Raw genomic sequence first — 24,853 nt, 5'->3', positions numbered from 1 at the left:
TCGTGGGAAAACATCGGAGGTGGAAGGCTGCTGTATGGAGTCCTACACGACTAGTTGCAGAAACTGCTGAAGGAGAAGGTGAATCGAGTCAGTTTGCAGAGGTGAAAGCCATCCAGCTAGCATTAGATATTGCTGAAAGAGAAAAGTGGCCAGTGCTCTATCTCTATACTGACTCATGGATGGTGGCAAATGCCCTATGGGGGTGGCTACAGCAATGGAAGAAGGGCAACTGGCAACGCAGAGGTAAACCCATTTGGGCTGCCGCACTGTGGCAAGATATCGCTGTTCGGATAGAGAAGCTAGTGGTAAAAGTACGTCACATAGATGCTCATGTACCCAAGAGTCGGGCCACTGAAGAACATCAAAACAATCAGCAGGCAGATCAGGCCGCCAAGACTGAAGTGTCTCAGGTGGACCTGGACTGGCAACGTAGGGGTGAGCTATTTATGGCTCAGTGGGCCCATGATACCTCAGGCCATCAGGGGAGAGATGCAACATATAGATGGGCTCGAGATCGAGGGGTGGACTTGACCATGGACACTATCACACAGGTCATCCACGAATGTGAAACATGTGCTGCAATTAAGCAAGCCAAGCGGCAAAAACCCCTGTCGCATGGGGGGCGATGGCTGAAATATAAACAGTGGGAGGCCTGGCAGATTGACTATATCACACTCCCACGAACACGCCAAGGCAAGTGCCATGTGCTTACAATGGTGGAAGCAACCACTGGATGGCTGGAAACATACCCTGTGTCCCATGCCACTGCCCAGAACACTATCCTGGGCCTTGAAGAGAAAATTTTATGGCAACACGGCACCCCAGAAAGAATCGAGTCGGACAACGGGACTCACTTCCGAAACAACCTCGTAGACACCTGGGCCAAAGAACACGGCATTGAGTGGGTATATCACATCCCTTATCACGCACCGGCCTCCGGAAAAATCGAACGATACAACGGACTGCTGAAAACTACATTGAGAGCGATGGGGGGTGGGACTTTCAAACATTGGGATACACATTTAACAAAAGCCACCTGGTTAGTTAATACTAGAGGATCCGCCAATCGGGCTGGCCCCGCCCAACCAAGACTTCCACATACTGTAGAAGGCGATAAAGTCCCTGTAGTGCGCATGAGGAGTATGTTAGGAAAGACAGTCTGGGTTAGTCCTCCCTCAAGCAGAGGCAAACCCATTCAAGGGGTTGTTTTTGCTCAGGGACCTGGGTACACCTGGTGGGTGATGCAGAAGGATGGGGAAGTTCGATGTGTACCTCAGGGAGATTTGATTTTGGGAGAGAATAGCCAGTGAATTGGGCTGTATGATACCTAACTGCTAAATACCCTGCCAATGCATGTCATTGTATCTATAGAGTCTATATGCCATATCAAGGGTATTACTGTAAGAATTACCCAAATGACTGCGGGATGGACTTTGAAACTAAGCCAAGTACAACAGCGACAGAACTTGAACTGACACCCAGCAATTTCCTCAAGATCAACATCTTCGACCTGCAGAACAAGGGCGTGAGTTGCACCAAATGTACTAGCCTCAAGTTCCAGAGGCAGCATACAACAACCCAACATCTCACACCATCTCTCTTATCCTGAAGAACTGTTACAACAGATGGAGCCCCAAAGTCATGGACTAAATAAAATCAATGGACACATTAGAGGGATAGCCCATACGCTAAAGGAATACCATTTGCGTGTGTGTGTGTGTGCGGGGGGGCGACGGGGACGGACGCAAGTCCATATACTTATATATATAAGACAAGGAAGTGGTAGTGGTCGATTGGAAAATGTAAGATCTGGGCATGATGTAGATGGTATAGAATAAGGGGTGGATAATGTCCTGGGTTCAGCTGGGATAGAGTTAATTTTTTTTTTACAGGAACCTGGGAGGTGGGGGGCATAGCCGGGGCAGCTGACCTGAACTGGCCAAGGAGCTATTCCATACCATGTGACATCATGCTCAGTATATAAAGGGGGAGTGGGCCGGGGGGTGTGCTCTTCTTTTCGGTGGGGGAAGTGGCAGAGCGTCGGGTCCCGGGTGGTGAGCAGTTGCACTGTGCATCACTCTTTTTGTATACTTTTTCATTAGTACCGTTGTTGTTGTTGCAATTTCTTTGTGTTGTTCCAGTAAACTGCCTTTATCTCAACCCTCGAGGTTCCAGGTTTGTTTTTTTTCCTCTCCTCCGTCTTCCCCCCTATTCCACCGGAGGGGGGGCGGGAGGAGTGAGCGAGCGGCCGCGTGGTCCTTTGTTACCGGCTGGGCTGAAACCACGACACTGAGAAACCAAAGTTCTATCTGAAGTTAATGTCTTTAAATGTACTTCTTACTCATTAAGTGTAATAAGGTTTGTTTTTACAAAGAAGTAGCAGAAAATGAAGGTTTTGCCAGTGTGCCCTCTTTTCCTTTTTCATTCCCATATTTCCATTATTCATGATGAAGGCAATTCAAGAAAAGGTCTTGGATAGCTGGATTTGATCAGGAAGATAATTTGAGGCCTTGGGCACATTATGTGGCTATCCTATGTAACATTTTCTTTATAGTTTCTAATCTGAATCTCTGCTGGGTCATTTTTCAAGCCCCAGTAGATGAGTGCAGAGGGATTCTGGGTAGGTTGCAGCTACTGCTCTGGACCCTACACTGTCACCTCCTGTCTGAAGTCCTTTCCCGACGGTAGCTTTTTTGAGGAGTTGTGTCACAATTAATTTAAGAGCCTTTCCCAAGCTCTGTGCTTCTGTATTATGCAAACCCTGAAAAACACAACTCTGGGCATGTGGGAGGGCTCTCCCAAAGAGTTTTATGTTTTCCCTTCAGAGAATAAAACTTCACATGCAAATTCATTTGCCACACAAAGTTCCCCTGGGCTGGGCCTGTGACTCTTTATACCATGTATAATCCAACCTCTGACTGGCATCCAATTTGCTTTAAGGATTTCTGGACATGCTTTGCATTTTTTTAAGTATGGAAGAGAGTAAGTAAATTGAAACCATTAATTCCGTCTGTATCTTTTCCACAAATGTGTTTGAAGGCCTTTTTCTTTATAGCTCTATGGTGACTGAGGTAGTGTGACTGGTTCACTGGGGTGGCAGCTGTGGTTCGTGGTTGCCATGAACCACTTTTGAACTCTGTGACAGAACTTCTTGTGAAGGGAACACACGCTTCTTGTGCTGTGTTTGCCTTAAATCCAAGAAAATAATTTAGTTTATGAAAAGCCGTTTCTGTGACTGTTCTGGAAAGACTTGATGGTCTTAGATCTTCCCAGGCATTTCCAACCTGACAAACACCCAAGTTTCTAGAAGTACCATTACTTAGGCAACCTTTGCCAGCCCAGTTAGAGAGACCAAGGCTTACTAGGACCTTGAGGCTGGACTCTCTTGCTCCAAGGCTGTCCCTTTTGGAGCAGAGGTGTATCAAAGGCACAGAAGGAGAAGCTGGGTATTTCAAATGCTGTTTCTGTCCTGTGACTGAACATGCCTTTGGTTTTTACTCTGTGCCCTCAGTTCAGGATATCCAGAATCACTATAACAGTTCCATGACCAGCATTTTTCAAACCTGTGTAGGCCACCTAAGTCCCGACTTAGATGTAGAAAAAGCTCAGCTTTTCACAGCTCTCATTACACAGAGGATGGATGAGTTTGATGCTACCATGTTAGAGTGCCTCAAATATTTATTGTTTAGCTATCATGAGGATTTAAGAATTTCATACCCAGTCACTATCCCTGGGAAGCCAAGGAGGAGTTGCAGAAACTCACAGTCTTTTCAGTAATTCCATTCAGTTTATTACTTAAATATCTAGGACACAAGTTAAACCAATGCAAGTAACCCTAGATGACATTACAGCTGAAGTCTGAAGCAGCTGTATTAACAATCCTACATTGCCATTCAAGTGGCCAGTTTCATACACTAGTTTTGTCTATCTTTCTCTCTCCTCCCCCTTTTTAAGTGGCTGTATTAGTGTTGCCCTTCTCAAAGACAGTAATGGAGAGAGCATGTAGATAACCCAAACACAGAGTACTGAAGTAAGCACAGCCAAATTCCGAGTGCCCTGAGCTCACCTATAATTGCATCAGCAGGAGTTGAGAGCATACAGCACTCTGCAGGATGAGACCTTTTGTAAATGATGCCCTCATGCCTACCCTGGGAATTGCACATTTTCTGCACTTGATGAACAGGGCTGAGGCCCACTGAGCAGAGAGGACAGCTGGCTTCCTCTCACCTGTATTAATGGAAACTGCATTTTATTCTCATCACATTGCGAGTCAAAGACACTGGCCTGTGCCTTTCAATCAAACTAGGTGTAAAGGGAGATTTATGACATCTATATTAATACCAACTCAAGAGCTGTTGTTACCTTCACCTATGGACAAATCAGTTGTCTGAATCTTTTGAAATATCAACTGAAAATGCTTTTATGTTGTCTTGAGTTCAGGGAAAAACTGTGCCGATATTCCCTGAGCTGGCAATGAGGTAGTAACTAGGGTAAGGTGCAAGTTAGTGGGAATGCAGGTTGGGCTTGCTTAGGGAACTTGTATTAAAAGTAAAAGCAAAGACCATATAAATGGTCAGAGTCTTTTTTGTGGTTGTGAGATTTAAGAATAAAATCCTTCACTAAAAGACTAGTTGTAAGTAATACAATTGTCTGTTTAACCTATCCTACCAATTGTTAGGCAGAGAAAATTAGGGAAATACAATATCTGAGAAGCTCACAATTATTGCAATGTAATATTGTAAGTATGAGAAAATTATGCAAATACAGAACCTGATCCAGAGAAAAAATGATACATGACTTCCCCACCGAGTAAAAAATTTTCACAGGACAGGAGTGGCTGGGCCCATGGTAGCAGATGTCACATATGAGCATTGTCAGTCCTCGGTTAGAGGGCAACTTGCATGGAAGGTATCTTATGTTATGGAGACAGCAGTCTTCACACATCAAAGTCACAAGTTATATCTTTCTGGTGACTTTAGGTTGATATGATCATATATGGCTGCATCCAATGACAGCAAGACAGACCAGTAACTTCAATTTCATCCTATTTCTTAGCAAGTTTCAGAGACAGTGAAAGAAATGCAAGAGAAAAGCAGGCAGGGGGAGCTTTGCTATGATTTGTCTATTGTCTGTCAAGTGCAAAAGCCTTATTTTAAAAGTAGTTTCTTTCATAGTTATTCCAGGCTCTTGCCTTCTAACTGTTTATCTGCTTTGAGATTGAAGAGATGTATAAACACACAACTCTGTCCATGGGTGCTGAGGGTTTCTCAACCACCCTTCCCAGGAAGGAGCCATAATTTGACTTTTGAAGTTCTCAGTGTAATCTCATGGGAAATAAAGACAGGAGGACTGTTGTCTAATCAGCAGCATAGTTGAGGATCACTTCTACATGTCTACTCAGTTCTCAAGCCTGTGATTGTCCGTGTTGGGAAGACAGGGCTACATCAAAGGACCTGCCCATTGTAAACTTCCCTCTCTCTGCTCTGACTGAGTCCTTTAGGCTCAATTTTTACAGAAAAAAAAACAGTAAAAAACAAAGAGAAGTAGTCCTCAAATCCGAACAAAATATACATGCTATAGGATGGGAGGAAATTAAACTACGTATGACAGGTGGTCAGAGCAAAAGCCTGGCCTCCTGGTGGCACTGAGAAGTCAAAGACCCATAGAAGAAGGTAAAAATGGCACCATCTGCATGTTGTTTGCCCTGTTAGGACTTCTTCCCTCGTCACTATGGGAAGTCCAGTGAACTCATGAATTTCAGGTTTACTAGAGGTCAGCTCTAGGACTCTCTTGTCTGTTAGGCAGAGGGCTTTGATAGACAGAGCAGGAACTGAAGCTTCTATGTTCTCTGCCTCCTCAGGGGAACTCCATCCCAGGGTACATCTGGTAGAGTAAGCCCCACCAACCTGATCCTGATGCTGGTTCTTCCCCTTAGCAGCACTGGGGGCATGTGTTCAGTCCTGGGCCTGGTCCAGGAATGCTGGTTGACATTAATTGGTGCCCTTCATACCTAGAATTTGCTTCCTCATTTTCCACAAGGTGTGGAGGCAATTGTGGGGCCTCTGTTTCTGCTTTAATTGCATAATTTTGTATAATACCCATTAAAAATAAGTAATTTGGAAGGGGTCACAGTATGAATATCCTGACATAACTATGTTTGGAATGATAGATGGACTGTAAGGGATCTCTGCCCTAATTTTTTTTTAATTTAATTCATAATTATCCTTGGGGACAGTTAGGCATCTTCATTACTTTGTTCCTACTTGCCTGAACAGTTTTTATCTTACTTTACTGCCATCTGTAAATTTGAGTTTACAATGCTATTGAAGAGGCAGTACTGTTACTGTTGAACAGCTGCTGCTGTACTCACTGCTGTGTGAGCCAACTGCTCACAGTTTATGTTGCTCAGTCATTATGTGAAATGCTGGTCTGTACTGCTTTAATGCTGGTCATTTTTGTCCTGGTGATAGTGGAATTTGACATTATTAATGGACCTCAATTACGTGTATCACTGATTGCAGACAGTAAAGGACATGTTGCTCTCTTGCTTATGTGACTCGTGTTGCCATTACAGTGCAATTTGGTCAGGTGTAATGGTGTGAAAGTGATTTTGGACTTGGTTTGAAGCACTGAATCCTCCCCTCTCTCTCTTCCATTCAATTTGTATTTTCCTTCTTCTGTCAAGAGGAAATACCAATCTACTTATAGAGGCTTCTTTTTGGAAATAACCCTAGTGCCTTCCTTTTTCTGATTTACCCTCTATGTTTTGGAGCCTAGAACCAGAAACTCTGTGACTTAGCCTCTGATGTGATTTGGAATTTGGCTTCCTGTATGAGGACTCATATTTCCTCTGTGACAAAGCACACTGGTAAAGGTGACATGCAGCTCAGGCCAAGGGACCTTGTGTTCTAGTTTGATGGCTGCCATTCACTTGTGGGTTTGATTTTTTTGAGAAATGTCTGTCATTGTTTATTATCTTAGTTTTCAGATTTTGAAATGTGCTGATCATTCTTGTGATGACTGTTATCAAAACCTGGTTAAAGAGGCATCCAGCATTAGGATTAAAGGCTGCCATTTATATTTATATAGCTTCTTATTCTAGATATTAATGGACCGAGGCTGGAATCAGCTAAATATCTTTGTTGGGTACATTTATAGAATTTTTGACAATAGCTGGACCTGAAGCTGACAGATGGCAAGTACTATTTTTACCTCAGGAAAGCTTGCAATGATTTTATTTTCTACTTTAAACTTGAGAATTATCCAGACTTCTTTCTGATGGTTAAAGAAAAGAAGACTGAGACTCTCCCAGGGTAGCTGTCTGGGGCAAAGACATTTCCTAATATTGACACTGTGGTTTTGATCTTTCTGCTCGCAGCCACTGATTTGGAAGTGCTCTGATAACTGATATATGTAGTGCTCCTGGTGTAAGCCTTCTGGAAAATGAGATTAAAGACTTCTTTCACCTTTGGTTCAAGCTTTTTGGTTCAAGTATCCAGTTATTCAAGTGCAAAACTGTTCTGCATATATTTATGTCACATTTCTGTAATTTGGACAGTAACAATTACATTTCAGGTTTATCACATAAACCTCCTCTTCAGATTTGGAGATGGATTCATTAGAGTTTTTAGTTCTACTGGCAAGGGATGATTTCCATTTGACTTAATCAAATGTGAAAAGTGTCTTGGTATTGGGCTATGAAAGATATGGCCCAAACTCAAATTTTGGCCTCTTCATAATTACATATTAAAATTTAAAAAAAAATAATTAAAAAACAAAAAGTAAGAACTAAAAAGATCTCAGATCCATCAATAAGTAAAATATCAAGTATAACTTCCAAAGACATCAGTGTCTATTAAATGAATTGTGTTCCTAAGTCCCTTTTCTAATAATAATTCATGCTACTCTGCTGCTGTGGGAAATCACTGCTAAATCATTCTTTTCTGTTTATTCATAGACCCCAGAGCCAGTTGAAAACTACATCAGTGAAGGAGAGTTTGAAGATGATCTGAGTTCTTCTACCCCAAGCACGATAGAGCTGGAGATACGTGGATCCAGCCAAGAAACAGATGAAGATTATTTTGAGACCCTGTCACATCAGAGTGGATCTTTTTCAGATGTAAAAACTGAGCCTTATGAGAGTGCATCAGACACAGAATCTGTTTCCAGTGATGTAACTGGGGAAACTTGCTTGGATTCAAACTGCCTTTTTACTGAAAAAGAAAATCTGTGCTGTAGTCTTCCTAAAGCAAAGGCAGAAACAACCCTCCATGAACTTAAGTGCTCAAGTCAACCAGAATTTACCCAGCAGGTGTGGTTAGAAGTATCCTCCAAAATAAAAGCAGCACCAAGCAAAACTGAATTTTGCATACAATCTGCGAGGTCAGAAGGTGAAGAATTAGGTGATGAAGAGCTAACATTAACTAGTGATATTTCCAACACAGAGAACCAAGTCAGTGAAGAGGGCATTATATCACAGACAAATAGAAAGTTTGTAGCAGTATTGCAAGATAAAGCAGAGTTTGAAAGCAGTGAAGTGCAGTCCTATACCAACTCAGTACCTACAGAAGATGATGTTACAAGACAGAAGAAACATCCTGCAGTATTAAGCATTGCTTGTTTCAAAGCAAACTCAGAAAGTTGTTTGATTTTTCCTGAGGTACAGCAATCTTCTTTCTGGTCAGATGCAGCATCAAGCTGTAGTTTGCCTAATCTTCATTTTGAAACAAATGGACCTAACCATAAAAGTTACACTGAGACATCTGACTATAAGTGTGAATTAGAATCTATGTCCAGTATAAAATGCAGCAGGAGGAACTCAGTTGATAGTGAGGAAACTACAGGTAAAAGGATAAAACATGGAAGTACAGAGACCATGTTGACATCAGATTCATTCTTTTACCAGAGTTGCTTCAACCCAAAATCTCAGCCACCAGTCACAGGGTCAGAGATTACTGAAAGTAAAACATGGCACAGTGTACCTGAAAATATCAGTACTCAAAGCAAGACAGAATATGTGGGGAACTGTATTCATCCGGCAGACAAATTTAGATGGTCATGTTCCAGAATACATCTTCAAGGGCTGGGTTTTGAATACACTTGGAAAAACTTAGGAAGGGTACCTTTAAGCCCTGAAAAGGCAATAAAAGTAGAGGGAAAATTTGGCATAAAAAGATCTCTTCTTAATACTGACATAGACCCAAATAAGTGTCAGCTTTCTCAACCAGCAGGCTCTCCCCAGTTCATTGATTATTATTTGCACTCTAAATCAGAGACATGTGGCCTTAGCTCAGAATCAGTAGGTACATGTGCTCATAGCTTATCTTCTACACAGACTGATGCTTGTGAGTGTAATCTGAAACAAAAGGAGACTTCATCTGCCCTGGACTGTGAGCCAGTGATCATAAATGCTGAAGAACGTATAAAAAGTGACAAGTACAAAGCTGAAAGAGATCTGGAAACAGACAAATTCCCTTGTGATATTGATGTTGAATCTAGCATTGGTGACACTGAGAACCTAGCAGCTTGTCACATAGGTTTTCCTGCTGTTGTGGAAAATAGAGATTGTGATTGTTCTATAAACTGTGTTTCCACTGGTAGAATAGAGCAGAAAAGTTTGAAGGAGAATGACCTTGAATCTGAACTGTCAGGCATGGAGATCATGGTAGGAGAAAGATGGGTAGATGATTCTTCTAACCTTGACTTCTGTTGTGAAGTCCTGGAAACCACATTGCAACCAGGTGGCAGTAACACTGGGACAGAGCACAAAGAGTCAATGCGGCAAGATACAAGTTGCAAAACTGGTGCCTTAAGGAATCACTCTGATCTAGTAACAAATGAACATCCTGCTCATAAAGGAAAGGATAAAGACAGTGTCTTTGCTGTTGAAATGACTCCCAGATCAGATTATATAAACCAGAGAAGGCACCTAATGACTCTTCCAGAGTTAAAGCCTGCCCTAATTATAGTATCTGTAGAGCAGAAAGCATTACAGTCCAAGACACTGAAAGATAACCTTCCTGCTGAAGTGGTAACTGGAACATTGAGAAATGTAGTGAGCAAGGATTTGATGTCTCCTCATACTGTCAGCAAAGCTCATGATGAGCCAGAGAGAGTTCTGAGTGAAAGCTGTAGCTGTGAAGAACAAATTGTGGCTACTCACCCCATTCCTGGTAGTGCAGAGATACTCCCTGGTACGGATACAGCTGAAGAAAAACTAGAAGTTTCACAAGAGAAAAGAGAGAAAACAGATGCTGTTTCATCCTTAGGGTTCACTTGTAGTAATTCCTCGGTAACAAGTGCAAAAGTGGAACACAGGAGTGTTACTGTACCACTGGGCAATGATATATTTATTGCAGAAAGTCAGGCAGATCAATGTGAAGAAGCACTCTTAAAATCACGTAATAGAAGTGGTGATGTGATCTCTGAGAGAGAGTCCTGCAGAACAAAGACTGGTTTTGAATTAGAGGCAGAACAGTTCAGAAAGTCATGGACTGAAACAGGAGATGACCAGGTGTCTAAGGAAGAAGAATTCAAAGCACATCAAGGCAGAGAGGAAGACTTATGTATAACTACTGCAGTAACACAGGAAATATGCAGTGTAAGCAGTTTGTGTCAGGGAGATGGTGCTGATGTTGCCCTTCAAGGGCCCAGCATCATTTCTGAACAAGCAGTAGGCAGGCAAGGAAGTGAAGGCTGTAATGGTTCAAAGGAACAAAGAGGTATTTGTGAAGAACCTTCTCCTAGTGAAGGAAAGGAGGGCTCTCCTGCAAAAGACACAGCTAACCCTAGCAAAGACAGGACACTGAATCTAGATGTGTCTGATGTCTTTAACTATTCTGCAAAAAGGGAGACCCATAATGCTTACATGTTGGGCCTAGATAATATAAGTACCTGCAGCACTAACAGCGAGGAAATGGATGAGAACTCTTTCCACGTCCTGGGAAGTAACAGCAGTCTCTATAAAGCTGTGCAAAAGCCAACAAAGAATGGGAACAGTGGGAAAGCTTCCAGGTTTTTAGTATTCTCAAAAATGACATCTTTCCGGAAAACTAAGCTTGCCACAGCAGAAAATCAGGGAAGTAGCAGCTTCTTTGGCAGCAAGGCAAAGATGGAAGAACTGGATGCTGGGAAAGAGGATGAAGACACTGAAAGTTTACAGTCTTTCAAAAGTTGCTCATCTGGTTCAGCCTTCCACAGGAAGGAAAGCTACACCTCTGAGTACTCTGATGACGATGACTTATTCTATGAGAGACCTGCAGGATTATTCAACAGAATGAGCCTGAGGAAGGCTTCTGGCTCTGGTCGGATACTGATGGAAGGTGTAGATACAAATTCAACTTCTCCTACACTGGCTACTGTCAAATATGCAGATCAACAAGTTTCAGGTTCATCTGAAAACAATGACAGTGAACCTGTGGAATACTCTGGGATTAGAAAATCTTTCCCTGAAAATGAGTACAAAAGAAACAAAAACCCTGAGGGTAAGAAGTTCAGGGCAAGGTTGGCCTTGGCACACAAATCCCTCTCAAGCTTATTTGAATCCAGATCTCCAGAAAAGGAAAATACTGAGCAAAGCTCAAGAGTATCACTGAAAAATGAAAAGGAGAAAGCCAAACTTCGCCAGAGCACCTGGAAAGCTTTTCTAAAAAGCAAGGAGGCAGATGGACTAAAAAGGCCTGTTTTAGCAAGTTTATCACCAACACAGGAGAGCCTTAATGCAATTAGCAGCCACATAATGAGAACAATGTCAGTAGACCGACAGGATAGTTCCAATGGGCACACATTTTTTAAAACAGAAACAGCTAATGGCTCCTCAACAGACACCAACTATTTTGACACCTCTGTGGAGCCTGTTGATGTCTCTTCACCTGCAGGTATGTGGAGAAAACGAATACAGTCCCATGACTTGGGCATAAGATACTCACAGACTTCAGACTCTGATGAACAACAGGAGGCTCTGAGCAACAGTTTAAATACTTCTCTAGAGGAATACTGGATGAAATCTCCATTTAGCCCCACTGACTTGCAGCTGCCATTTAGTCAGTCAAGTCCATCATGTCCCCAGCTCTCAAATTCTGATGGTAAAGACATGCCTTGTAGGCCCATGAGTCCTAAACCGCAGAGTCCACGATCCACCTCTCAACACAAGAGCTTCCGCTATCCTGGAAGAATATGTGCCACTTCGATGATCTCTCTTGGGAACAGCTCTGCAGTTGAAAGCAATTTAGAGGCTCCTGAGAGACCAAAGACATTGAAACCCAGAGGTACTCTCTTACTTTCTGTATACTCATTGGACAACGAATACCAGAGGGATGACAGTGGCATAAGCAGTCAATCCCAGATCAGCTTAAACACAGCTTCTTCCATTAGTGACATGCTCCGAGATGAGGTGAGTTTTGCCTGGGAATGATCAGGTGGTGGTTTGGTTTGCACAGTCTTTTGGTTTAATATGGTTCAGGAATTCCGGCGAAACTCTTTAATAGCTTAATGAACACATTGATTAGATAGGTGCATAAATATCCCTCTTTGTCTAAGATAGGTAGCACTACTTAATCTCTCTGTTCCTGTTCAAGACTATATGAATTGATGCACTTTTTAAGGGAGGATTTATCACAAAAATCTAAAGGAATGAAGTCATCACAACAGTGTTAATGCATAATATTGCTCAGACAGATTACACAGATGCCACCCTGTCTTCAACTCTAGTTTTCAGCTGGGTCTTAACCCTCTTAGGACAAGTCAGAATAGAGCCTTGTAACTGGTGTATAGTAATTAAGTTTCTCAAAGTGAAAGGCAACATAGAAATCAATTCCTATTGCTAGCAGTCACTTTTTAAGAAGTAAAATCTTTTTCTTTAGACAATGAGGAGCTGTCTTTCAAAGTACCACGAGTCTTTTGCAGTCACCATAACTACCCTTTGATTGCCACTAGGAGTCCCTTTCTGCCTTTTCTACAGCAAATGGAAAACCACCCATGGACTCAGGGTCTCCTTTTGACGTTGTGTTGTATTCTACTCCTGGTAACAAATTAATTTATTTGTGAAAGGCTGGATCTCACAGGAAAGATTGTATCTTCAGTAGGGATTTCTTGTTTGGCTGAGGCCTTTAAAAGCAGAGACTTCGCCTGTCAGTAGACTTCTAATCCGAGAGAGGATTTCCCAAATTTCCCAAAAAATGTAAGCAGCTGGGACCTTAGGAATCTCTTTCAGTGGCTAAGTGCAAACCACCAGAGTGACTGAGATTGATCTGTTAGCTGAGATCCGAGAACCTGGCTTGATCATGCTACTTTTTCGGTATTGATGATGATGAGTGTTGACATTAAGAAAAGGGCAAAATAATTTTGTTGAGCAGATTTTCAAAAGTGGCACTTGAGAGAGGGTATGAGATTCTACATATCCCAAGTAGATATTTTTCAGAGAGTTCATGAATCTGGAAACAGCTTGATCAATTCTGCAGCTGAGGGCTAGTTGTGTTCAACTCAAATGAGCCCTCGCACAGCTTTTGCAGCTGCCGCCACTGCCTTTTGTCTCTTGCATCCAGGTTATATTGAAGTTTTAAGGTACCCTCCAAAAAGGTCTTAGCCTACTCTTTCTCCTAATTTTTTTAATAGAAATTCCATATATTTTGTATAGAAACAGAAAAAGGGTGGTTGGAACAGACCTTGGGAGGTCATTTAATCCCACCTCCTTCTTCAGACAGGACTAGTAGCAACACCGGTGTCATGGTTTAACCCCAGCCAGCAACTAAGAACCACACAGCCACTCACTCACTCCCCCCCACCCAGTGGGATGGGGGAGAGAATAAGAAAAAAAAAAATTAAAACTCGTGGGTTGAGATAAGAACAGTTTAATAGAACAGAAAGGAAGAAACTAATAATCATAATAATAGCAAAATAAAATAATAATAATACAAGGATTGGAATATACAAGTAATGCATAATGCAATTGCTCACCACCCGCCTACTGACGCCCAGTTAGTTCCTGAGCGGCAATCCCTCCCAGCCCCATTCCCCCCAGTTTATATACTGGGGATGATGTCACATGGTATGGAATACCCCTTTGGCCAATTTGGGTCAACTGTCCTGGCTGTGTTGCCTCCCAACTTCTTGTGCCCCTCCAGCCTTCTTGCTGGCTGGGCATGAGAAGCTGAAAAATCCTTGACTTAGTCTAAACACAACTTAGCAACAACTGTAAACATCGGTGTGTTATCAACATTCTTCTCATACAGAACCCAAAACATAGCACTATACCAGCTACTAGGAAAACAATTAACTCTATCCCAGCTAAAACCAGGACAATGAGATAGACAAAACCATGACTTTGTCTAATCAAGTCTTGAAAACCTCCATTGCTGGAAATTTCACCACCCTTCTGGGAAACATGTTCCCGAGGAAAAATTTTTTCCTAATGCCCAATCAGAACTTTCCAAGCTACAGTTTCTGGCCATTGTCTCGTGGCATTGTCTGGCACTACTCAGAAGAGTTTGGATCCGTCACCCATGTAACTACAAAATTGTTGCAGACTGTTCTTATATTGCCTTTAGTGCCCTCTTATAAGCTTGAATAAACCCAGTTCCCTCAACCTCTCCTCACATATTCCCAATGAAAGTTTTTGGGTTGATTGGTTTGGGTTTTTTAGCTAATGCTGTCTGGAATCTAAAGAAGCATGTGGGTGGCAGTTTGAGAAGTGAGGGCTATAGTACTGGAATTGCTGTGGGCAGAAGGGGAAGAGAATTTGCTTTATTCTCTTCTGTGCTCAGCATTACTTGAAAATCTTTTGTTTTCATGGGCATCAGCTTAACTTAAAAAATCAATACTGGACACCACATTCCAAACAAGAGGCTGCAGTGTTAGACCTGCCTAGGAAAATGCAAGATACTTGGACTATACACACTGTCAACAGATGAAGTTCCTCAGAGGATGAATAAAATCATTGACCTGTAAATGATAACCCAAAAGAGCATCTAGAAAAGAGTGGAGAGATGAGGCATGTGTAAAGCCTTGAATAGGCAAGCCCACATCCTATAACACAACCGTTAGGAACAAATAAATAATTGCTTAAATTGATTGCTAGATTAAATAAATTAAAGAAAACCATGAAAAATTTAATGGTATCAAAGCCATATAAAACCAGTTTGATTTTCCTGATTCTTCTGGAGGCTGCAGAATATGATATCTGAAATTGGATAAATGCAGCTGGAGCCTAGAAATTAATGTAAATGTCCCAGCTTTCAGGACACAACATCTAATCTATTAAAGCAGGTAGGGCTTTTGTTTATTTCCATTTTCATGACATTGTGAAATGAAGTACAACTGCACCCTGGATTTTGTAAGTGAAGTTATTTTTTCAGGAATCTCTCAAAATATGACAGAGACATTAGGCAAAGTATATTTGCATTAAGTCTTTCCACCATAATTATCACCTAAACACTAAGGATGGTCTTCCTTATGTATGTTGCTAAGTAAAAAGGTCATAAAATTAAGAACCTTTTCTGTTCCACATCAGTAAAGACATTATTGCAAAACAAATGCATAATTGCGAAGTTCCTTGAGCTCACTTCCCAGTGTACCCTCCACTCTGAGGATAGGTATATTTTCCCCAAGCACCCAGCCAGATATTTTTCCAGTGGTATCAGCTTTATCTGTGTTATAGTGCTGTACCAAACTGCACTGGATCAGCTTGTCCCTGATGCCTCTGGCTACCACACTGGTAAGTAACCCTTCTTAGCCTGACGGAGCACAGACCAGCCCCTCTCTCATTACCTGCTAATGATTAACATTCTTCAAGTTACATCCAGGACAAAGTTTTTTATGCTGAAAACAGCAAGACAGAAGAATTACAGTTTGCACATGTGTCAGGGCCTTCATTACATGTTTAATTAATCTGTTTCTGGCATGATTTTACTTGCATTAATTGTGTTACCCAGCAGGCAAGAGTGAACTGTCCTAATATGTCCCATGTTTGGAATCTGTGCAAGTTCTCCTTGCTCCTCTCCAATATGATGGAGTTAGGCACAGAATACCAGCAGGGTACACTTCACTTTTTCATAGCATCTAAGTAGATAAGTGTTTCTAGACTGTGGCATCTCTTACCAGTGGCAAAGAATTGATCTGGGATTGTTGGTTAATTGAGAGTAGATAGGAAGTGCCTGCAGTGGTGTAAGGGTTGTTGTATTTGGGTTCTTCAAATGAACTGTGAGAAACTGTTGACAGGACACAACATTTTCTTGTCATGAAGAGAGACTCCTGAGATCATTCATTCCTCAGTGTTGTTATCTCCCACCTTAAACATTATTGATTTTGACACTGATGCTACCTGGAGTAGTAGTTAGATGCCTCAGGGCATGCTTGATTTCATGTTATTCCAGCATAAAAGCTGCAGTTTTGTGCAACCACTCATTAAAAGCAAATGAGAATAAAGTGCAAAGCTGTGCAATTCCTTGCTCTCAGCCCAACATCAAGCAAATAAAATGGATAGCATAAAGAGCACATCAGGAAGCACAGGGCTTAATATATCAGACCTGCAGGCATCTAGGAAGCCTTTTCACATTGTATAACTGAAGTACAGTTGGAAAAGCACAGACAGACAAGACTGGTCATTACTCTATTTTCAGAGACACTGTCTGTCTTTGTAAATAATATTATACAGACAGAGTGACCTAAATCCCAGTAGTAATGTTATTGTAATATGCTGTCTAGAATGAGGGTGAAAAGGGCATTGTCCTGTGCAGAGGGTGTATATATTACACTCTCAAAGGATAGCAGGGCTGCTGCTTCAGGGTGGAGTACCCCTAAGCCTATGGAGAAAGCTGAGTGAATAGACAGGCTGGTTTCAGCCAGCCAGTACTCTTGGGAAAGCATTTTCCTCTGAATAATTCTGGGGCTAGATAACTGAGCTTTGCCATCTTCTGTTCAAACTGATTTCAAGCAAACAAAATTTCCAGCCAACAAACCCTGTGTTTTCACCTGATGTTTGTAAAACAGGAGTCTAAACAGCAATGTCAAACACCACCTGAAAAAAGGCCAAATGAGAAATGGGTTCCCCATCGCAAAAGGAGGCCCCCCCAGGTTCCACCATCCCCACACCCTATCTCCACCCTTGAGAGCAAAGCCTGGAGGCTTTCCTTCCTTGCTCCAGATGAAAAAGCCAAGGACATTCCAGAGAGGAGGAGGAAGAGACCTAAACCCCTCTATAAGTGCTTCAGCTTCGATGATGTTTGGATGGAGAGGAACCAAAAAAGGAAGCTAGAGAAGGAGACACAGCCAGAGAGAGGGATTCAATTGCAACACCTCCCAGAGGACCAGTTAAAAGTAAGAAACCTACACTGTCCTCCTCATTCTCTGGCACTGTCTGCCTCTCTGCTCTGCCTGCTTCTTTCTACTGTCATCATATTCCTGTCCTTTCACTTTGTTTGGTCCCAGTTCTGTCTGTTTTTCTTTGGGCCTGGTAGTCTGCAGAGACTGATTAAACACTAAACTGGTCCATAAGTGTTGATCTCTAAAGGTGGTGGGTTTTTTAGTCACTGTAAGGGAGCAGTTCTTGCCCCATGCCATGTTGGGCAATAAGATGTGAGAGGATCAGATTGCTCTGTGAGCTGAAAGATAGGGAGGGCAGAGAGCAAATCAAAGTTGCCTCAAATCAATATAAATTAAACTGATGAAATCTTATTCCGTGCCCTGTGGCATTGCTGTATAACTTTAACAAGGGACTTCTAAATTAGTCTTCTCTTGTATCTGAGGCCAACTCCATCTTCCTACTGAGGCAAATTCCTGCTGTGAAGTGCTTGAGAGAACATTGGAGTTCTAGCTATTAGTATTCTCCTCTCCACCGGGGCAGACTTTTAGATCAGCATTATGATTGCTTGTGACAAACTTTGTGGCTATTGTGACTCACACTGATGGCATCTGTTACTCTTGGATCCAGAGCTAAGGTCTGTTCCCTTCAGGGAGAGCCATGAATCTGTATCCAGGAACCAAATTTAGCATTCATACACAAAAAAAGAACTTCTGGGAAAAAGGACATGAGATAGAGGGACACTCCATGCAGCATCTGATGATAATATGGACGAAGCTTCTGAGCAAGCTTGAAATCAAGTAGCACACATTCAGATAAAACCTTTCCTCAGGGTTTTCTGTTTTGGTCTGTTATCTGCATTTGTTTTCCTTTCTCTCTGTTGTCCTGATTGCCTGTTTCTGGTTGCTGTTGCATCAAAATGACAATGTTTGAGGGGAGCCGAGGCCCCAGTCCTGTTACCACTTCAGCACGTGCTTGAGCTTATGCACACAAACAGTTCTGTTGATGGCAAGAGGGAAACATTCACCTGACACAGCTCAGCTTGTCCACTATGGCTTGCTGGGACTAAACCTACTGCCTCATACCTGTCTGCCTGGGAGAGCCTCCCATCAAAGCTGACGGACATCTGGGGTAGAAAGGCCAATTCCAGAAACAGGGTTTCTGAAAAACTGCCCACTATTCTCCCCTCCTCAAGAAAAGGGGCTAAAAATCTGTGCTATTTTGTATTTGTAGGGCTCTTCTAAACAAAATGTTGCCAGTTGATGCTTGGATGAGTGCTGGGTATGATTCTGTGATATGTTGCCTACTCTCAGTTCAGTGAGGATGCTTCCCTGGCTCAGCCCCACTACTACCTATGTGTTGAAGACAATGAGTAATGCTCCTGAGGCACGTGTATGTTAAGATTAAAAAAAATTTTAGAAGAAATTAATTGCATTACTTTTCTACCTTGTTCAGAGTTCTGAGTGCTTAGTGCTGTATGGGCATGATACAAGCTAGGGAAAATGAATCCCTGGCTTACATAGGCTCAGTGATGAACAGAAGCCAGTAAAACATGCTAAAAATATTTCTTAACAATTCCTTGACAAGCATGGATAGTGATGGAAATCTAACCCATGCTGCAGGGTATGTTGGCCAGTACTGAGACCATTAGTGCTTCTAAGAGGAGTGACCAGCTACCTCAATAGCTTCCCCTAGAGCCATCAAAATAACACAGCTTGAATGCTGTCTGTTTTGCTAATTGACTGCACATTTTGATGCTACCAGAAAACAGCTTCTCCTTTAAGCATTTCTACACTTATTTTCAGGGGCAAACTTCCCTCTAAATTGTGATCAGCTGTGTAATGATTTGCAGCTGCCCCTGTGCCCATTGAGATAACCCTTACTTAACATCACCTGCTTGTGGGTCTTATGGGCCTGAGTTAGTTTCCTGGTTCATTCTTCTTTGGGTAGTAAAGGCAAGTAGAAGATATTTAGTAGCATGTAGGTAGGTAGATTTGGTTTTTACTGTTTCTGTTGATTTAAGTGTATTATGTAGGTTATTGATACTTTCTATCTTTCTAGGTAGGCCAAGAGAGCACAATGCTAAGTTTCATTGAGAGAACTGTTAGATTTAAGGGCTATTTCCTGTATGTCCATATAACTGCATTTCTTGGCCTGTATTTCTTATTTATAATAGTTGTGACGTAGTTTCTTTTTCCTGATGTGTTTTATTCTGTCTTTGCAATGCTCTATTCCTGTAATAATGCTGGCTTATTCATGCTCCCAAGTGTGGTGGGAGTGCTGTCACAAACTGCAGTGTTCAGGGGCAGTTTTAGAAGGATGCTAAATCCCTTTTTATAAGGAGAAATAAATTATCACAAAAGAAGCTTTGTAAGATGTTCATTATCTGTTGTGGTTTTGTGACTGGAACAAGGCAACTGTACGGGGCTTTAGAGATCTGAAATTGCAAGTCTGATGTTTTCTGACACGTGGCTGCCTTGGGATGTGTGGCTTCAATTATGACAAGTCATATTGAGTTAAGTAAAGATCAGGTCAGCATACAAGGTGATGTAATGCTGCAGTATTGTGGAAAGAACTTAATAGGTCAGACCAGGGAGGATTTCTTGATTTTTTTTTTTTTTTATTATTTATTTTTTTTCCAAGTGCTGATTTCTGATACTACTCTATCTTTCAGATCAATGTATACAAATTAGTACAGTGGTAATAAGCTATTCTGAAGGCTGGTAGTTGGGATTCAGAGAGAGATGGACAAAGAGTCAAGAAATTACCTCTAAACTAAAAAACCAACCATTTGAAATAGCAGTCCTAAACAATTCTATATACTGGTCTTTGTTTTGCTTAGGTCCAGTAAGCTGCTTATCTGCTTTAAATGGGAACAGCCTGTGTAAATTCCCAGAGTCAAACTCAAAGCTTGACCCAGCTATCCCTTATAATGAAATGCTACCAGTAACAAGCTGAGCAGCTTCTGATCTTGTACCTTAAAGTGTTAATATTTAATTGGTTGTGGCAAGCCTTTGAAGGTAGCACCCCCTGAAGAAGAGACACTCACATGGCTGTGGATGAACCTATTTTCTTTTGCTTGGCCATAGGCTTTGCCCTTCACATGGGTGTTGGGTTTCACACTGTAGCCTGGGGTCCTCTTATTTGTTTTTAATGCAGTATAAATTCCCTAGCTGGAGCAGAGGCAATGTCCCAAACCACTGATACATGTAATGCTGTAATGGCAACGGGGTCTGTTTTGGGAATTATTTTTGCAGAAATTGTTTTAGTCTCTGAACTGCCTGTCTGCTCCCATCCTGCTCTTTCCTATTTTGACAAAAAGTTAAAACCTGACTGTTAAGCTTGATGCCTCTCCAGTGCACAGCAATAGAAGCACAGACATGGATTCTACATGCATTTGTTAGAGCACGGTTTCTGCACTGCCAAATTAGAGAGATTCCTAAAAGGCCCGTCAGGGGACTATACCCCCAGGGGGTATAGTGCAGAAAAAGCTCTCTCTTTTCTTTTGAAAGAGAAATGAGAAACAGTGAAAAATAGATCTTTAGCTTATTGCCCTGAATATGACTCCTGGAAATCTGATTTTACCCTATCTGAAATAAGAGAAAATTAAGTTTTGCTGTGTGCTACCATGGTTATGAGCACTGTGGGCACCTCAGATACACTCTGAGAGGGTAATGAACACACTTTGGAGAGGGGATTGAATGAGGTAAGTCTCCCCCTGTTGTGCATCTGACGAGGCACAGACACGCAACAGGGGTAAAATGCCTCTCCCAGGGACTGACCTGCTGTGCACTAGAGTGTAGAAATAAACCCCTTGAAGCTATAGCAGAAAATGTAGAAGAGAGGGTCTTTTCTATGCTCTCGTCCCTCATTTCCCCTTCCCTCCCTTGTAGGTTGGGGAAAACCCTGCCCACGTATTACTAACATCTTTGAAAATGCTGCCGCTCCTGATCTTTAGGTTGTACAGGCCCAGCTCCTATGCTATAGAAATCAAATGATGTCTTTACCTGAGATTTCCTCTAATGTCCCGGGAATTAATAAGAATGAAGCTTACAGGTTTTACTGTAACAGCCCTAAGGCAGTATTCTGCTTCCTAGTCTTAAACAGAGCAAGAATGCTTTCTGTCACCTTTCATGTAAATAACCTAGACTTTACCCTTGGCATTTTCAGAGCTGTAGCCCAGTAAGTTGCCTGTTTTGTTTGATTTAATTGTCACTGGAAGAGCATGTGCTCCCACTGGGGTTTTGCTGTGACTTTTCTAGAAAAACAGGCACTGCTCAGGTTAATTTGAACAGGGTTCATGCTATCCCTCAGGAGATGGTGATTTGTGCGGAAGTATTGGCTATATTCTCTTTGTTTTAGGAAAGTAAGTCCAGGAAGAATAAAGCAAACCAGACACAGAGCAGCAGCACTCTCAGCTGCTTGGGCAGTGTGTGGCTATTCAGTGGGCTTAGTTTGCTGTTCGGTTTTGGAAGGATGTTTTGACTAATTGCTGTCTTCTAAAGAAGAGGCTTCAGTGTCAAGGCTAGTCAGCAGCCTTTATGCTGATGGGACATAGTGTGAGATGGTAGGGCGAAGGAAGGATCCTAGATAAACTACTGGACCTCAATATACCAAACTCTTGGTTCAGTGAAGGATGGGTAACTGAATGTCATAGCAGCAAGAGGATGGGGCAGTAGTGATACAGAGATGAAAAATGGCTATGCCCATGGAACCAATGCTTATTGACCAGCTGATCTTCCAGTGGCCTGCAGTCACTGATATTTTCTGTGTGTCCCAGCCATAGGAGGCATGGGGGAGAAAAGAGAGAGAGGGAAAAAGGAATAAAAGCATATCTGCATCATGCATTAAGTACTACAAGCTTCAGTGCCTTTGACTACAATCTGTATTGCTCATTGTTAAATGATTTGTATTCTTGTAGTATCTTGCCCAGTATCTTGTGATTCCCTGATGAAGTAGCAGGGGAATGTTGGTCTTGTTTCCCTATCTCAAGCAGACATTATCTTTGTTTCAGGGTGGATAAGAGGAGACAGAAAACATTGAAAGTTTTTTGGTGTGGCAAGATTGGCAGAAAATATTGGGTTTTGACACAGAAAAGGAGAACAACCTTGTTTAGGTTTTGGATTTTGTTGACAATTTTTTTTTTTTAAGTGAATGTCTGCATGAAAGAGTGGGTTAGTCTGCAGATGGATGAAGTATCTTTATGGCAGTCATTTGTATGATTGTGCGATTTCTTAAACAAGATTTTTTTTGTTGTTTATTTTAAGCCTGGCATTAGAGGTCATGAGCTGTGTGTATCTATATGTTTTCCCCCTTAAACTAGCAAAAGTTATTAATTCAATGAGATCTGGCAATGGTATAGAGTTTTCAAAGTTTCATAAAGTTCTGTAAGTTTTGTAAAATGAATCAGCCAGTAGAGGAGAAAGCGAGAGATCCTATTTTTTTGTACCTTTAACTGAAGAGAAGAATGCTGAGTTATCCACATCCTATATGGTTGGGGACTGGTACCAATAAATCTCTGAAAGAAAAAGCTTTATTTACATGTTAAATACTAGAACAGGAATTATTAGTCATAAAAGTTGTAGGAAACAGTTTTGTAGCTGAGGGTTGGGGTGATATGCTTCCCCCTCCCACTAGGAAGGAGTAAAACTTTCTGTGAATGTAGGTATGTGTGGTAGTGTGTGAAGTATGAGTCCAGTACCTGGTTATGCACTTCTCCTGTTCTTATTACCTTGCAGTTTTCCCTGCCTTCTCACTGTTTTCTAACCTCTCTAGCCATAATCATCCATGTGTCTACTAATGTACTATTTACTTACATGAGCAGGCATCAGAGGTGGAAAGAGGTCCTCCCTGATGAATGCTATATTTAGTACTACAGGGTGTCTAAGTTTAATGTTTGTTGTCTTTGTTTTCCCTCTCTTGTTGCAGGCTGGAATAAGTCCATCCATCACGTCTGCTGTTGCCTTTGACATCCTACCACTGAAACTGCATCCATTTTCCCAGAGCACTCCGACAGGCTTAGACTGCGTGGGCTGGAAACAGTGCATCTCCTCTCCTGGTGTGTACACTAGTCTTAGTTGGACATGAATTATGAGAGAATTAAGCTCTGGTTTACTGAGTATGGAAACTATGTGATAAGCATTCTAACCTATTTATGTTGAATGCTGCATCCATGTCTGAGCAGAAGTCTGCTTTTGAGTTAATTCTTTCATGTGCTTTTTGTATTCTGGTTTGTTTGCTCCCTGAGCAAATAAGCAGGGTGCTGTTTAAAGGCAGCGGGCAGCTTTTTAGTGAAGAAAAGATCACTAATGGCAATGATAGTGTGCTTGATGTAGAAACACTGTGTTGTCTCATGAGAACTCTGTCTCACCTAGGATGATGTCATATATATCACACTCTTGAATTAGGTTTCTGGAGATGAAATAGACTCTCAGCCTTGTGTTTGCTGGAGAGCACTACGGTGGGTATGGTGAGGTTCCTCTCAAGTTGCTAATTAGGCACTAAAGCAACTAAATGAGCCTTTAGAGGTAGAAGTTTCCTGTACTTTAAATAAATCATCTTAAAGAACAAGTATACTGTATTTTCGAGAGTAATGTGCGTGAGGTACCATGTCTGCTTCATTTCCAATGACTGACACTTTCTCAGAATTAAAATGTAAGTTGCACAGATTATTAAACAGTGAGATGTATCTTTGCCAGGTTTTTAAATTCTCCATCTGACAGTGCCTGCCCAAACACTGCAGATATCTGTATCATAGCAGTTTGGGGTGGGAGAAGAAAAGCAGACTGCAGAGGAGTTGTTTGGCAGTTAGGAATCTAGCCAGGAAAAGCCAACCACAGTTGGGTGCCAAGCTGCCATTTCTGCCTCAGAAAGTCTCTTTGTACCATCGATTAAACACTGCTGGAATTACCTGATTAAGGGACTGTAACATTGTGCTAATTACATCAGAGCTGAATGGTCATAATATTTTGTCAAGCAAAACTGGTTTGCTTTCTGACACTTTGTACAACTCATGCACAGAGTCATGAGGTTTGATCCGGAAATAATAAAACTACTTATTATCATAGTGTCACGAACCCTGCCTCTGCTCTCTCAGCACTAAGGGCTTTGATCACTTGCTGTCAGAAGCATCTGGTGTTGCCCCAACACTTAGGACCAGCTCCCTGGCTGAATTAAAAAAGCTGCAGCTTTACTCCTTGTAAATCCCATATGGAAACCCATCATTGTCAAGTTATCTGTGCATCTCTGACATTAGCTGAAATCCCTAAGCGCCACTGTCACAGAAGTCAATTCTGAGTCACAGCTGATACAAATTTCATGATAGTTCCCAATTGGGACCTGAGGGAGTTAAAAAATATATATGAATTTCAGAGGGTGAATAAGGGGGGTAAATGTAGATTGACCAGTTGGTAGTGCTGTAGGTGTTTATACGCTATCTAGAAATGGGGTGTGAAACCTGAATCATCTACGATTCATACAATGTTCCTGAAGTAGGTACAAGTGAATTTCATACTATGACCTAAGCCCGGACCTCAAGAATTCCTGTGTAAATGTAGCAAA

General features: G+C 41.8%; 1 protein-coding gene across 1 annotated transcript in view; it reads left to right on the top strand.

The window, feature by feature from the left end:
• ARHGEF4 (Rho guanine nucleotide exchange factor 4) overlaps window positions 1–24,853 on the top strand; it is a 191,203-nt gene that overhangs the window by 53,480 nt on the left and 112,870 nt on the right. Inside the window, 3 exon segments of the mRNA XM_069791974.1 lie at window positions 7,958–12,391; window positions 16,984–17,310; window positions 23,222–23,351. Coding sequence (XP_069648075.1) covers window positions 7,958–12,391; window positions 16,984–17,310; window positions 23,222–23,351 — 4,891 coding nt within the window.

The sequence above is a fragment of the Haliaeetus albicilla genome, chromosome 9, assembly GCF_947461875.1.
Source record: "Haliaeetus albicilla chromosome 9, bHalAlb1.1, whole genome shotgun sequence".
In the NCBI taxonomy this organism is placed as follows: Eukaryota; Metazoa; Chordata; class Aves; order Accipitriformes; family Accipitridae; genus Haliaeetus; species Haliaeetus albicilla.
This window is presented reverse-complemented; position numbering and strand designations above follow the sequence as displayed.